The sequence below is a fragment of the Lontra canadensis genome, unplaced genomic scaffold (genome assembly GCF_010015895.1).
Source record: "Lontra canadensis isolate GAN:19392208 unplaced genomic scaffold, GSC_riverotter_1.0 scaffold5, whole genome shotgun sequence".
Taxonomy (NCBI): Eukaryota; Metazoa; Chordata; class Mammalia; order Carnivora; family Mustelidae; genus Lontra; species Lontra canadensis.
Window position 1 is genome coordinate 10770851 of NW_022630999.1, and position 16947 is coordinate 10787797.

Sequence of the window (16947 nt, forward strand, 5' to 3'; positions counted from 1 at the left end):
TTCAGCCAAAGGTTGTAGTTCAGAATTACATGCTGCTCTCAGCTGCCGTGTCCCCTCTATTCTCCTTCACTCTCTCTCAGCTTTAGCCATTCTTGACTCTTACAACCAGTAGAGTTCCAGTATGGTTATGTTGTAATGTAACTAGATTTGGAGTAGATCTTTGGCAAATACATCACAGAGGGGATGTTGTGCTCTCTCATTGCATCCTATCAGATGGCCCATTTCTCTTCCTCTCTTTGCTGATGGCTTTTACTTTGACCATTTGTTTACAGCAGTGTCTGCCAGGCTGCTCCACAATAAAGACGAATTTTTTTTTTCTTTTTCTCTTTTTCCTTTTCTTTTTCTCTTTTCATGAATACTACTTTATGCATTTTGTGGGAACTTACTTTAAAACTATGTAGTATCTTGTGCCTCATCAAACTTTCAATTGATCCTTTTAATTAATTTATATCGGTATATACTCATGAATATCTGTATTATTATTCAGTGGCTACTAATGGATACAAGTCCATTAGTCTTATTATTTATGTTGATGCTCAATTTGTCCCAGATCTGTCCAGTGGGAGCCCTCTGGCTCTTGTAGCCTTCGGACGTGGCCCATCATTCTTTGAGCACTTCACTGCTCTCTGGCACAAGAGGTTCTGGGCTTGTCTTATCCTTTCTCCTCCCTATTCATAAAATCAGCCATTTCTCCAAGAAGTCTTTGTTCCACTAGTAGAGAATGGTATGTAGATCAAGATCTGACTCACCACCATTGGGAAATCATTTCTCCACTTCAGTGGGCAGAGTAATACATACTTGTATATTGACACATACACATATATATAAAAATATATGTGATATATATGCATTATACATATTTTACACATATACACATTTATGTCTATGCATCTGTTATATAGATATAGAAATGAAAGATAGATCATGACAGATCTGAAGACATGAATTTATGCCAATGCTGTCAGATGCAATCCAACACCACAAGCTTCACTCTGGTTTTCCCCCTTTCTTTATTTCCTTCTTCTCTAGAGAAAAACCCAGATCCTATTACCCTTACTAGCTTTACTTACTTGCTCAGTCTTCCTGTATGCAACTAATCTCCCATTGCCACTGCCACTCTTACCTCCGAAGAAATGTCTTCCACACCACTCAGCTCCGACATCCTCCACTACTTGCCCTCTGCATGCTTAACCTACACCCCCAGATCAGGATCAGACACCACAATGTCAGGCTGCCCCTGCACAGAAACCTCTGTCACTCTGCTCAGCTCTGAGGCCGATCTAGGACCCCACTCTGCAGAAGGACCCACCTCCCTGTGCTCAGGCTCTAGGACTGTACATGGAGCCACTCCCCTACCTGGATGCCCTCCAGACTTGGCTCAGCCTCTAATTCCCTGACCTGGGACCCTCTGGCTTCCTCCAGCAAGGGAGATTGCCTCCTAGCATTCCCCAACCTAATGCATATAGGACCCATTCCCATAAAAAGGAGAGGGAGATGGGGACAAAAGATTGGAAAAAAAGAACAGGAAGAAGCAAAGGCAGTTGAACTAATTCTTAACAAATGTTTATAGAATTTTAAATGTGATGATAATTTAAGGTCACAATTTTGATGCATCAGATACAACTCCATTAAAGATAAAGTAAGATAAGGTTATAGTTAATCTGTTCCTTTAAACAATTTAAATGACTTGAAACTGCTAAAACACTGCTGAAGTTTTCTATTAGACACAGACTAACACAATGTCAAGAGCATGTAGGTGCTTGAATAACATTTGTTCTCAAAATATTTATTGCTAGGCAGTTGCTGTGTACGTATGTATGTGGGTTGGGGAGTGTCTCTAGAAAGGAAGGTGGTTGATCAGGAGAGTATATAAGCAATGTCCTCCAGAAGCTAAATACGATCGTTTCAAATGACTCCCCTGCAGACACATTTTTCAAAAGATAAATGACCCCTTCCCTCAATTTTCTACTTAAAAGTAATAATAAAGATGTTTAAATAGTCCCATTTATCTAATATTTGCTTTTATAAAGCTACTTTACCTTTCTTATTTATTTGAAACAGCTTAAAAGAATTAAGGTGAGTCCCTGTGCCAAACTTTTTATTCTAGAACTCCAAGTATGTTAGCATGTCCTTCGGCTCCAGTCAAGTATTTAGATCCATACACCGTGCCCTGTCAGTGGTTCCAAACTTTCATAGACATACCCAGTTATCTCACAGAGACAACTGAGTATTGTGTTTAAGAAAACAGGCATTGGAGGAGGCGCCTGGCTGTCTCAGTCAGTAGAGCAAACAACCCTTGATCTCAGGGTCATGAGTTCAAGCCCCCTATTGCGTTCAGAGCTTACATAAAAACATAAAAAAAGAAAGAAAGAAAGAAAACAGGCATTGGGAGTCAGACTGAACAATGCTAAGTTTCCTGCTCTACTACTTAAATAGTTATATACACTTGGGCAATCACTTAATCTCCCCAAATTCCAGTGTCTTCATCTGAAAGTCAGGGACAATAAAAACTAACTCATAAGGTTATACACTGCACAGTGCAATGCCTGGCACATAGTTGTTATATAGTAAATATGACTAATTATAACCATTTTTATTATTAAATTTTGACCCCAAGTCTTAGGTTTACAGAAAACCTATTTTCCAAGTTGGTTCAATGCACCCAGCTAAAAAATACCCAGCGAACTTCCTAACAGCCATTAGCAAAGAGGAAACAGAATCTCACAGAGATCCATACAGTCTATAAAATGAGATAAGGTTGTTTCACAACTTTTTTTATTTTATTTATTTTTCTTTTTTTTTTCTTCTCCACAATTTTTAATTCTGCCTTACAATAGATGCTAACTTAATACCTTTCATATGGCATATCATTCTACAATTTTAACTCAAGTGGAGCTAAAAGGTCAGACTGACACTATACACACACAGACACTCACCATACCTACATACCATCATCCCACTTATTTACAACTTTGTTAATTTATTCCACTCCCATTTGTTTCCTACTTTTTTGTCTTTAGAAGTCTGCTCTGAATGTCAGTTTAAACCTACCAACAGTATAAATATTCATCCAATAGTGCACACTCTAGGCCATTATAATTTTATAGCATGGTATTTAACCTGCTTAGGATCACGTGATTAAAATCACAAGGGAACCTTCAAAATACCTGATGCCCAGGCTAAATCCCAGGCCAACTGAATCAAAAACTTTGAGGGCAGGATCCAGCTATCAGTTGTTAAAGCTCCCAGTTAATTCCAACATAGAGCTACGCGGAGAACCCCAATTCTAGAACTGACCCAGAATGCAATGGTCCTCAAAGCTGCAACAGTCTTAAGTGAAACAGGAGTGAATCTAGGAATAGCCCCAAGCGGAAAAGTCCTTGACCATTTTTTTGTAAGTCCCATGAATGAAAAAGAGGTACGTCCCCTCCTTCCTAGGTATGTCCCCTAGAAAGGGTGTCAAGGAAATTTAGGAACTGAAGCAACCCAAAATGTTTTGTCCAAGTTGTTAACAACTAGGCCTTTTAAAGGACAGTTGTAAAAGTTGAATAATCTTATCCTTGATTATCTTACCATCTTTATTTTACAAAAAGTCTACATGCTGTAAGTTCATAAAAGTGAATTCCTATGAAAGTTAGAAAATCTCGTGTAGAGTATCTTAGTTGTAGTTGCCCATAGGCACTCTTTGCTAACCTGACTGGCAGTCGACTGTCCTCATTAGCTGCTAACACGTTGAAAATGTTAACACACATTTAAAAAAAACTGCATTAGAAGGTAGGTTGGATGAAATACTTTCAACACAAGAAGTCATTATAAACAGGTGAAGCTAAAATGGCAAACTTGGTGTTGGTTTTCGTAATGTTTTGCACATCCTCAAAGCCAACCCACCTGCCAGGCAGGGAGGTGATATTTAAACCTACTATTGATTCCAGCGAAGGGAGTTGGCCTCGGGGAATGTGGCTTTCAGAAGTCCTGCCGCTTTTGCAGAAACCCAGACGCTACCTTGCTCCCTCCCGCACCCGCACACCCAGCCGCCCTCGTCCTGGGAACAACACCCAGACACTGCCCTACTACTAACGCCCCCGACTCGCGAGGCGCTCTTCCTTCCAGACTCCATCCTGGCGCGGAGGCGCCCCGTCCGCTGCAGTCTCCTCTTCCAGCTTAGACAACCCAAGCCCGGCCCATGGGAGGAGGCGGCCGCCGCTCGCCACCCGCCGTCGCCAGCATCCCCGCGCCGCTCCCCACCACCCCTGCCCCCGCGCCTCGGCCAAACCCTCGGCCTCACCCGCGCACCGCCTAGCGCGTCCTTTCCTGCGCACCCTCCCCCGCAACCCGGCCCCGCAGCCTTCGCACCTGTAGTGTTGCCGTCCGCCCAGCTCCGGCGCTCGCCGGCGAGGAGGCACAGGAGGAGCAGCTGCAGCCGCAGCGCGGGCGGCGGCCCCCGGAGCCCCCGGAGCCCCCTCAGGCCGGGCAGGGCGCGCATGGCGCCGGCAGGTCAGCCGCGGTCCTCGCGCACCGCCGTCGGTGGCCGAAGTTTCTGCGCACACTCGCCGGTGGCCCGGTGCCTGCTGCCGGTCCCGGGGGCGGGACACGCGACAAAAGTCAGAGTGGGAGGGGCCCGGCCGCCCTGCCCTCCTCCCCTGAGACGCTCTCACTGCGTCCGAAGCCGACCCCGGACTGCGCCCCGTCCCCCATCAATTATGCAGCTCCGCGGCCGCAGCGGGCGTGTCCGGATGTGCAGGAGCCACCTCCGCGCCGCATCCTCTCCTGCCTCCTCCCTCCCGGCTCCCGCAGGTCTGCGCGGGAGCTTGCTAAGGACGCGGCAGGTGATGTCTAGCTCGTCTCCTGCAGGACAGCTTGAAACTCCTAATGGGTGTGTGCATAGATATAATCTACAGACTATCCTTTACAGTTCGTCTGAGGCAAGATGCACTTATTTACTTTGATGGGACAGATGAGAGGATGGACAACACTTTTCTCCTCCCCCCCGCAAGCCCCCCCCCCGCCCCCGACATCCCTGGGTTATTAAAGAGATTAATGCTTGCGCAGGTGGAAGGCGCTATCCAGCTGCCCTGCCTCCTGGACGAGTCTTTCTCTACTTTCCGTACCAAACGCTCACACCTTCCCCACCAGTCTCTGAAGGCTTAGCCCGTTCTCTCTAGATTAAGGTTTCCGAGTCCCAAGGCCCCACAGTGTCTGTTTTTCTTTTCCTATTGTTTGCTTAGCCTAACAGCTTTTAAGGAGCCACCTAGAGGTCAAGAAACAAAAAACTACCGAAAGTAGATAGTGTGTAAACGGCACAAGCCGGTTGACCTTCGTCAGACTGGAGCACTGTTTAAGATAATGCTATCTCCTAGGGGCGCCTGGGTGGTTCAGTGGGTTAAGCCTCTGCCTTCAGCTCAGGTCATGATCTCGGGGTCCTGGAATCCGGCCCCGCATCAGGCTCTCTGCTCAGCGGGGAGCCTGCTTCCCTTCCTCTCTCTCTCTCCCCGCTTCTCTGCCTACTTGTGATCTCTGTCAAATAAATAAAATCTTCAAAAAAAAAAAAAAAAAAAAAAAAGATAATGCTATCTCCTACCCCGCAAGGTTGTAGCTTGGAATTTTCTGCACTCCCGACCAAATAAAACTAAAAACTATCAAAGAGAGGAGGAGAAATCTACGATCTAACGTAAAAAAAAACAGTTAAGATCTGATGATTCTCCAGGGTGTTAAAAAACATTAAAAGATTTTTTTAAAAAGCAGTTTTCATAAGTCTTGTTCCCTCTTCCTTTGTTTTTAGAATGCCAGGTTTGATATTCATAAATTCATTCCATATCAGTGTCAAAAAAAAAAAAAAAAAAAGATTGAGGGGCGCCTGAGTGGCTCATTTTGTTAAGCAGCTGCCTTCTGCTCAGATCATGATCAGGCCGTCCTGGGATAGCGCCCTGCATCAGGTTCTCTGCTTAGCAGGGGAGTCCGCTTCTCCCTCTCCCTCTCCCCCCTCCCACCCCCGCTTGTGCTCTTGCTCTCCCCCTCTCTTTTAAATAAATAAAATCTTAAAAAGAAAAAAAAAAAGATTGAAAGATCATGTCAGACACAAACTTTGAAAACTGAAGTGCTAAACAAGAGCTATGCTTGCTTCACAGAGGAATGGTTGATTTTTAATTGGTAGGTATCACTAAAATATGCCTGTTCCAGTTTAATATTATACAGGGAAAATTTAAGAGGCATATAGATTATTTAAATTGGTGTTAAGAGAATATGAGTAATAAAGTCCATTAAGCATAGTAATACCTAATTAATATTACATATCTGCCAAATGTCAGGCACTAGGTTCAGAAGAGGTTGTACATACCACAAGAAGTATGTACGTGCACACACACACACACACACATACCTACAGAACTATTAATCTATGAACTACAAATCTCAGGAAAACCTCTTCTCAGTGAACAAATTATGGTTATGATGATTAACCCTTTCTGAACAAAGCCTTTATGATGATTAACCCTTTCTGAACAAAGCCTTATAAGAAACCCTGTAGGACTAACATTTTCCATCATGACTCTCTTAGGACCTTGACCAGACTTGCTAAACCCATATTGCCTGATGGGTAAATCACACCCCTGTCTTTCTGTCCTGCATCCTGTCTCAGGATTGATTATAATCATTTGTCTATACCTTTGGAGTTTTAACGGTGAGCTCTTCTCCAAACAAGCTGAACATTGACTGACCTTCCCTAGTTGGCCCTATTAGCTCAAATTCACTCTACTTCGAATGAGTTGATCTCATTCAAAGAAAGATCATCTTCTCAGTGGAACCAATGTGTTCATGAATTAGGGAAAAGTGACTTGCCCAAGCTAAGACTAATTCCCACAGTCACTTTTGTTGTTACAGTGAAATAAATTGAGAAAGAAATATAATGCTTGGTTTGCTAAGCATTTTGAACATCTTTTCCCTATTGTTAACTGCTTTAATTTTAGAGAGTTAATGTTTTTGTTCTTATCCTAACTTCACTTCATTTTTTTCAAATGTTCTATATTCTTTAAAACCAGCTAATATGATACCTTCCTTGTATGGCTTTTTCTGACCTTTCTAATCCAAATTGACCGTTCTTTGCATGATGAGTTAAATATGGCCACAAATACATTGACACTATCCTCAACATGGAGGGGAAAAAGGGTCCTGTGGTTCCTTTCTTCAAGCTGGGTGGTCTCCCTGACCTCCCTGACCTATCGAATATTGCAACAGTAACATTGTGAGAGTTTCCTGAACCAAGCCACAAGAGCATCCACTTCCTTCCTCCCTGTTCTTACAAGCTGCCAGGAGTATGTATGACTACCTTGAGAGCAACATGCTGTGAGAAGCCCAAACCACACAGAGACAACAATGAGATGATACCTGGAGAGGCCAAAGGGCAGCAAGGTGCTAGATCTGTGTGTGTCTCAGAGCCTCAGGCAAGGCCAGCCCCCAGCTGAGTACCATACAGTGATCCCAGTTGATACTTCTTGGAGGAGAAATGCCCAGCTGAGCCCTGCCTAAACTCCTGGCCCACACAATTGGGAGATAACACTGTTGTTTTAAACCACTAAACTTTAGGGTAACTTGTGTCACCACACTAAATGATCCAAACACTGTCCTCTGAACGCATACTGTCCCTACAGTTAATCTGACAACTAATAATTTATAGCCTTGTGGCTTGATCTTCATTGTTGGCTTCAAGTTACATTTAAATATTTTATTAGCATTCAGCTTGTTATATGATTATATCTTCTTTCCCAATTCCATTACAACTCTTTTCAGTACATCAAAATAGTTACACAAGTCTTTGTATTACCTGCACTATCATAAAATAAATAGTACTTCTTGTGTGCTCTCTTTTTTACTTATTAGAGAATCAGTTAAGAAATACATTTTTTCTTTTTTTCCCCCTAAAACTTGTGTTTGTGGAATAATGCTATAAAATTCTTATTTTTATTTTCCTTTAGGATATAAGCTGTTGTTGAGTGAAAAATGTGTGACAGGGTACTAGAAAGGTGTGAAAATGAGAATGGGAATGTGGATATGGGTTACCTCTTATGGAAGGCAATATTTAATTTTTAAAAATTATTATTGAAGAAAACATTACATCAAACAGTAATAGATGAAAGGACATGTTTCACTATATCAATGCCAACAAGTCAAAATGTCTATCTTTGTCAATCTGACAGTTGACAAACAGGATGCATTTATAGTTTAACTTACATTTGTTTTATTGTAAGTTGGGGTGAGCTTTTTTAAGATGTGAAAATATCATGTCCAAATGTTGTTGCAAACAACAAAATCCAGCCTGGCTAGTTTAAGCAGAAAAATAAGCACTTAAAGTTTATTAGGTACTACTTGGGATTGTTGAAAAAACAGACTCAAGGATAAACTTTCAGGAGCACCAGGATTCATGCAGTAAACTCACCAAATATCGATACCACGGATGCATCCGCCATCAAACAGGAGATGCTGGGGACTCCATACCCTACTACTTACACCCCTGAGGCCACCTGCGGGTCAGCAACTGGCCCTTGTAATGCCCACTGCTACCTTCACCATCCAAATGGGAGTGCTACTGTGCTCCTCTGCTCCTCTTGGAATCAGTCCCCCTCCCCTGGGAGTGTCCAAGGCCAGAGCGCATGCCCGTCTGCTAGCTTCAAGACAGGCTGAGTGTTTGAGCTCTGACCTCGATGGGAGAAGGCAGGATTCCTAATGTGAAAATCTCCCCAAATATAGAAATGTTTTCAAAATATGACAAGATGCCCTGAATATCCACTCCAGTCCTCCCCACTAGGACAGGCAACATTTCTTCAATACTTATTCTTTGAAACAAAAGCAGATGCTCCCCAACTTAATACATGAGGTACTCATTTCAAATGCGGACACCCCATCCCACCCAGAAAGAGGCCTGTCTCATTAGAAGGGGGAGCTGGGTCCCTGACTTGTACAGATGTCCACTCCAAGGTTCTGGGACGGGAACTAGTAGTATGTTCATTTCACATACGTTTTTGTAAAATGTGCTAAAGTAAACATTTTAGCTGGAATTATTTAATATGACCATGTATTTCTACTCCAGCTGCTCTTGCAATTCACTTTCCCATATGTCAGATGGCATGCTGTGAACGTTTTGGGGATCCTGCTAAGAGGAAGTTTAGTTAAGAACACACTTCATAGGGATTTATTATAATATAGTTTTGCATTTTGTAGTCCCTTTAGTATAAGCAATAAGTTATTACTGGTCACCCAATCAGAAATGGCTTAAAGGGCATACAGAACTTTTGCTGTGTGACCCAACCAGCCCTATGACTGAATCGGCTCTCTGGGCATCCCAACTTAAAGGTGAAGAATCAGAGACCAGATCCCAATAACACTCTGTATGGTCACTTGGCACCAGAAGTATGTTGATAGGGAGGGAGAAGGATCCCATTGCCAGATCAAAGGTGTAATGGACTGAATTATATCCCCCTTACCCACCCAATTCATATATTGAAGCTCTAACCCTCAGTAGCTTAGATTGTAACTGTGTTCGGAGATAAACCTGTAAAGAGGTAATTAAGGTTAAATGAAGTCATATGAGTAGGCATGGGATCTAATATGACCAGACTTGGACCTAATCCAATATTGCACCCTTATAAGAAAAAGAGGGCACCTGGGTCTTTCAGTTGGTTAAGTATCCAACACTTGAACTCAGCTCAGGTTTTTATCTCAAGGTCATGAGTTTAAACCCCATGTTGGAATCCACCCTGGGCATGGACCTTATGCTAAAGAAAAAAAAAAAAAAAAAAGGAAAGACACCATAGTCAGAACACACATACACACACAGAAAATCCTATGTGAGAACATGAGGACATAAATTGATGGTAGCCATCTGCAGGCAAAGGAAAGAGGCCTCAGGAGAATCCAAACCTACTTCCATAATTTGTCACTATCTACTTAGTTTTTGGTAATAACTTTTCCTAGGATGCTTTTTGTCTTGTGACTTTATCACCAAAAATTATTTGTTATGTAGTCAAATTAACCAGTATTTTTAAAAAATGGCCCATGTTTTTGTCATACCTAGAAAAGCCTTCATTGTTTAAAGAAAAAAATAAACTCATCCTAAGTTTTCTTCCATTCTTTTTTGCTTTCTTTTTTTTATGTTTGCAATTCATGTTAATATAAATGTTAATCTCTACAAATGTAAATTTATTATGTAAATTCATGGTAATAATTATGACTCATCTTCCTGTCATCTTCAGCCATCTTTTATTTTAGAACTTTATGTCATGTTTGATTTTTGGCAATAAACTAACCAGTCATTTAAATAAATGTTCACGGGCACCTGGGTGGCTCAGTGGGTTAAAACCTCTGCCTTCGGCTCAGGTCATAATCCCAGGGTCCTGGGATGGAGCCCCGCATCGGGCTCTCTGTTCCCCAGGGAGCCTGCTTCCTCCTCCTCTCTCTCTCTGCCTGCCTCTCTGCCTACTTAAGATCTCTGTCTGTCAAATAAATAAATAAAATCTTAGAAAAATAAATAAATAAATAAATAAATAAATAATTCATTTATTATTTGTTTAATTTTGCTGACTGTTTCTCATATTTCAAGTTATGTCAGAGAAGTGACAATGTTTAGTTAAGATTATGGGGAGGAGTGGCTAACCAAACATATGAATAAGAAGAGATATTAAATAATCTGAATATGCCCAATAATCTGAATATTTGCCCGATGAAAGTAAAGATTTCATGCTGGACTGTATCTTAAGAACTGCAGCTCATGTTCACATTTTGGAGTTGAAGCAATTTATAGAAGGCAAAATCAAGATGTCAAAACACTGATCCCTAAAATCTTACCTCAACATTTCCAATGTTGGGGGAGCAGATGGTGAGAGAGAACATTTTTCACTATAAATGACTTAAATTTCAATTTATATCCGAATATTTGACTTTATGTATGGAGTTTTATCTCAGAATAGAACCAGTATATTATTTCTCATAACATTTTAATTTTTTTTAATTAAAATTAAGTTAGATAAAACTAATTCATCTCTATGACTAGATATTTGGCCATTTGTAGTGAACTTGTTTTTTGTTAAACTGTTGCAGAGAAGGCATACTCTATTTTAGGATAAGCAACATGTTAGGTGTTCTATAAATGTCTTTTTGAAGATGGGTGAAATCGATAAGCAGTAACTGGGTTTGGCTTCTGATACAAAGCAGCTTTGTATGCATTCTGGAAGATTAATGGTTGCTCAGGAGAGTTAATAAATATAGGTTTTTGCTTGTTAAGGAACTTTTGACCAAAAGGGAAAGACAGAAGGTTTAGTTCTTCTCAGTGTAGAAAATTTAGCAAAAATGGGGGCGCCTGGGTGGCTCAGTGGGTTAAGCCTCTGCCTTCGGCTCAGGTCATGATCTCAGGGTCCTGGGATTGAGCCCTGCATCGGGCTCTCTGCTCAGTGGGGAGCCTGCTTCCCCCTCTCTCTCTGACTGCCTCTCTGCCTACTTGTGATCTCTCTCTCAAATAAATAAATAGAATATTTTTTTAAAAACGGAAAATTCGCAAAAATGGAGATAGTATATGAAAAAGAGAAACCTCTGTGTGTGGATGAGACAGGCTTGCTGTTTTATACTGGCTAAAAGAATATTTATTTGAAGACAGTGGTTTTGAGTCACAGCACTACCATTTCATCTTTTTATGAATTTAGAAATAGTCACCATTCCAAAGTTCGGTTTCCTTTCCTATAAAACAGGGAAATAGTACATATCTGCCAATGTTGTAAAGAAAAAATGTTTTGGCACTATTGCAAACTATAAAACAAAATATGTGGATGTTTGTTGTAATGATTTTGTTGTTATTACCACTATTGTTATAGATTGCACAACAGTGGTATTTTTTTTTTCTTGAAGTAATTTTGTGCAAAATGCATCCAATTTGGAGCTGTGCCTTGTGCACTGGAGCTTGGAATAAACGCTACCAAGTCACTGTAATGGATTAAGGAACAGATTTTATTGGCAAAACATATAATGGATGTGATCACCAGAAAGAAAGGCAGAAGTTGGCCAATACCTCCCCTTATATCCCACAATACCATGAAGAGTCAGGCTAATACCAGAGTACTCTACTGGACATACAATGCAAGTTTAGCATTCAGGGGAAGGACCCTATCCCACTGTGCATAAAGAGGAGCCACTTTGATAGATTTTGTAGCCAAGACATACAGAAATGATAGAGAAATATCAGTTTCCAACATACTGTGGCCTTGGTGCCCATGCAAAGCTAGATCTAGGCACAGTTACTTTTGGAGGGAGGGGAAAGAATGGTAAAAAGCAGTGTTAGAATAAAGAGAATTGTGTGAAGTTTAATTTAGAAACAGATCCCTGAACCCCCACCTGAATTGTATGTTGTTGGCCAAAGGCCCTTTTCCCACCCTCAGAGAAAACAGAAGAGAGGAAAACTAAGGGTCTTTAGTCTTGGATCTGCAGACTTGAAGGTGTGAGTACTCAGGACTGGACACCTAATTTGTGAGGCTCAGAGTAAAACTAAAATGCATACCCGTTGTTCAAAAATTACTAATGTTAAGATGACTCCGTAGAGAATTAAACCATGTCTCCAGCCCTGATTAGGATAGGACTCAGTGTGACCGTACAAGTTTGTTCTGTCTCTGTAGAGCTGCTGCATGGGTACTTCACTGAAAATAGGAAGATCAGTGTCCTCAAACACACTGAATGCTGGATGCTAAGAACCTTTTCTTCTCTTTCCTTTTTTTTTTTTTTTTAAATTTAACTATACCTGACACACAATGTTACATTAGTTTCAGGTATGCAACATGTTGATTTCACAACTCTATGTATTATGTTATATTCACAACAAGGGAACTACCATCAGTCACCATGACTATTATATAACACATTGACTATATTCCTTATGCTGTAACTTTCATTTCCATGACTTATTCAATCCTTAACTGGAAGCCTGTATCTTTTTACTAATTGACTATTACCTTTACTCTCCAGATAGGAGATTAAAAGAAGACTTTCAGATGTATGTGACCAGCCTAAGGGTCCCCAAAGTATTTAAGATGATCTTCAAATGAATCTCAAAGTCAGAAAAGTCCCATATATTTGCTCTGAATGATTAAAATAAACTTTTAATCCCTACAGTCTTGAACAAGAATAAATAAAAAAAGATCACCAAAGACCCAAGGAAGAGATTTAATATGGAAACAGAAACCAAAACAGAAGAAACTTAACTTATTAGTAAAAATTATATAAAGACAAGAAATTTCAGTAGAAAATTATCATAAAAATCCTCAGATTAAGAAATGATATTCCATCTATGAAAAAAAAGAACAAGCTATTATGAGAAAGAACATTTGGGGGGGAAATTAGATTTTAAAACATGATGAAAGAAATGAAAAGATTTGGGAAAATAAAGTTCAGGAAAACTTCACAGAAAATAAAGCAGAAGGACAAAGAGATGGCTGTAGGAAGAGAAAAAAAGGTAATATTGTATAATTAGTCCAGGAGGCCCAATATCCAAATAATAGAAAGATAGAACAAAGAAATTTGAGGAAATAAACAATGAAATAATTCAAAAATTAACTAATTATATAAAATTATATAAAATAATTCAAAAATTAACTAATCTGAAGGAAATGCAGGCTGAAGGTTTCCACCAAATTCCCAGTTGAATGAAAATAGACTCATATCAAGGACATTACGTGAAATTTCAGAACACTGTGGATAAGGAGAAATCATACTGGTTCGCTAGAAGGGGATATGGTCAAAAAATAGAGTAGCTTTGATATTCTTAATAGAAGAGAAACACCTCCAAAATTCTGCAGAGAAATGTTTCTAACCTAGAGTTATAGACCCTGTTGAAATGTCAACTAAATATGAGTACAAAATAAAAACATGTTAAAGTAGGAACTATCTCAAAAAATTTATCTCCCATCCATACTTGTTTTCAGCAAGCTACTGAAGAAAGTCCTCCTCAAAATCAAGAGAGTAAATCAAATTAAAGGGGGAAATAGGGGAACAGGAAGAAAGATCCTAGGATGAGAAACAATTACAAAAAATATCTCAGACTCACCAAAACACTGAAGAGTAGTGAGGAAAGTATGATTAATACTTTACGTTAATTAGAAATCCTACAGTATTCTTTTATTAAATATAATTTTTGTTGGTTGCTCTTTCTATATGAAATCTTTTCCTTGGTGTCGGGTGATCTTTAGCTGTTTATTCTTGTTCAAGATTGTGGGAATGAAAAGTTTATTTTAATCACTCTGAACACATAACATGGGACTTTCCACTTCATTTGAGGTGTATTTTTTTTTTAAGATTTTATTTTTAAGCAATTTTTACACCCAACATGGTGCTCCAACCTACAACACAAGATTAAGAGTCACACACTCCACTGACTGAGCTAGCCAGGCACCCCCACTTGAAGATTATCTTAAATGTTTTTGGGGACCCTTGGGATGGTCGTATACTCCTGAACATATAATTTTTGGTAGACACACATAATTATACAAAGGAACTTTGTTTTATTTCTAGTTTACCAAATGTTTTTGTACTTAACAGATTCTTTTGAATCAATCGCTCCTGATCAATTACTTTTAAAAGTAAAATTTAAATAGAAATTGCATCAATTTATAGATTAATTTGGGGAGGATTGACATCTTTGTAATGTTGAGTCCTCTCTGTTTTGTTATCACCATTTTATTGAGTGTTGAGAAATTTTAAATTTTCCTTCTTGTAAGTTTTACTGATTTTAGGTAAATATAAAGGGGCACCTGGGTGGCTCAGTCAAACGACCAACTTTTGATTTTAGCTCTGGTCATGATCCTGGGAATGGAGCCCCAAGCTCCAGGTGCCATGCTCAGTGGGGATTCTGTTTGAGGATGCTCTCCCTCTCCCTCTGCCCCTCCCCCCACTCACACTATCTCTGTCTCTCTCAAATGAATAAATAAATCATTACAATATATTCATGAGTATATAATTCATAACATTTTGTTTTCGTTTTTGTTAAAGGTATTTTAAAATAGGGGGTGCCTGGGCGGCTCAGTGGGTTAAGCCTCTGCCTTCAGCTCAGGTCGTGATCTCGGGGTCCTGGGATCGAGCCTCACATTGGGCTCTTTCCTCTGCAGGGAGCCTGCTTCCCCCTTCCCCTCTGCCTGCCTCTCTGCCTACTTGTGATCTCTCTCTCTCTCTCTGTGTCAAGTAAATAAATAAGTAAAATCTTTAAAAAATGTATTTTAAAATAAATGCTTGTATTTTGTTATTTCTATAAATTAAAAAAAAGTGGGCTCCCCACTCTCTATCATTTCCCATCCTTGTGTTTTCATTCTGTCTTCCAGTTTTCTCAGTAAGCAAGCACAGCGCCCCAAGACCACCCTTGACACCTTCAGCCACTCTGTGCATGCCAGAGCATCCCCCCTTCCATGCACTCTTACTGTCCCCAGCATGGCCTCTTGTCTCCTCCATTATGCTGCTGCTGTTGAGCAACATGAGGCTGGTGGGGTCTGGCCCCAGCCTCACCCTGGCCCCAGAGCTGTTGCTAGGCCCCTGGCAGGCTCCCTGGCTGCTGACCCACACCCTGGGCTACATGGCCCATCCTGGCCTGCTCCTGAGTCCGCTGCTCCTGCCCACACTGGGTCAGTGCCAAGAGGGCAACCTGGGCACATGGCAGCTCCTGCATGCCTCTGCCCTGTTCCCCTTGACTGCTGGGCTAATAGGTGTGCTGCTGACAGGTCTCGGGGTGTCCAGTGCCACTGTTGGCTACACCTCCGTGCCTGTCCAGCTGGCCATGGTGGCAGAGCAGAGTTACCCCTTAGACCTCCCCAGGGGTTCCTATCACTGTGGCTGCTGCTATAGCTGCTGTTGGCCTTACATCGCTGCTCAGCTCCGAGCCACCCTTCCTGTAGCTATTCTGCAGCCTACTTGGGGCCTGGCTTATGCAGCTGGGACTATGCAGCTGGGACCTTGCAGTGGCTAGAGCTCTCGGAGCTGAAGCCATAAGCGCTGCAGGAGGGCCTCTTGTGCAGGGCCCTGGCAGAGCACAAGCCACTCCGATGCCTTCCCACCCCAAGTGGCCTGGCTGAGCTGCCTGCCTAGTCCCCATCCAGTTGGAGTGAGGCCTCTTGCCCCTGGATTTCCTTACACGGCCTCCCATCCCATAGTGAAGGCTCAGCCCTGCTCCTCCCAGGCCTGGGGCCTGGGTAGCAGATCTGGGAGCACTCCTGAGAGGGGAGCCCAGCCTGGTCTTAGCCCAGCTTCTCCCCAGGGACTCCACTGTGGGCAGCGTGAGAGGAAGAGATGCTGCAGGAGGGGATCCAGGCCTCACTCCTGAGGGGCCCGCACAGTGTCCTGAGAGCCCATGATGGCTGCCTAAGTCCAGTCTCCTCTCTGCAGCTGCAGCAGCTGGAGCACATGGGTTCCCCACAGAGCAGGCAGTGGTGGCATCAACAGCCATGGGCTGCATGGAGGGTGCTGTGAGTCACAGCTGGCTGGGGGCATGGGGGGTGAGTGGGCACTGAAGTCCTGGTGACTCAGGGGAGGGGTTGCCTGCCCACCCCCAAGGGCCCTGGTCCTCTGCAGCACAGGCAGACCCTCAGGTGACCACAGGCTTGGCCTGTGGGTGGGTAGTCTACCCAAGCCCCAGTTCTGTCTGCAGAGACTCCAGTGTGATATAGGAGAGCCCCCCATCCACACCGCACCCCACACTGGCACTGCCTAGAATAAATACCAGTTTGCTTCCCCCACCAAGAAAAAGTATTATCATATATATTATCTTCTAAATAGTCACCTTACTAAATTATTTTGTTCATTTTAATAGTTTTTTAATTGACTTTCCAGGATTTTCTATGTAGAAAATCACACAAATTGTAACTAATTGTGACTTTTTTTGTTTCTCCCTTTCCGATATTTATTTCTCTTATTTAAGTTCTTGTTTTATCACATTTGGCC

The 16947-nt window shown here is 41.8% G+C and overlaps 1 protein-coding gene and 1 pseudogene across 3 annotated transcripts in view; one reads left to right on the forward strand and one right to left on the reverse strand.

The window, feature by feature from the left end:
- EMB (embigin) overlaps positions 1-4662 on the reverse strand; it is a 44268-nt gene extending 39606 nt beyond the window's left edge. For 2 of the 3 annotated variants that reach the window (XM_032851445.1, XM_032851444.1), the window contains exon 1: positions 4354-4662. In XM_032851445.1, the coding sequence (XP_032707336.1) occupies positions 4354-4483 (130 nt within the window). In that variant the 5' untranslated portion in view covers positions 4484-4662. The remainder of the gene's footprint in view (positions 1-4353) is intronic. The other variant, XM_032851443.1, reaches the window with a different exon arrangement.
- Positions 4482-16675, forward strand: LOC116864408 (annotated as a pseudogene).
- The last annotated feature ends 272 nt before the right edge of the window (positions 16676-16947 follow it).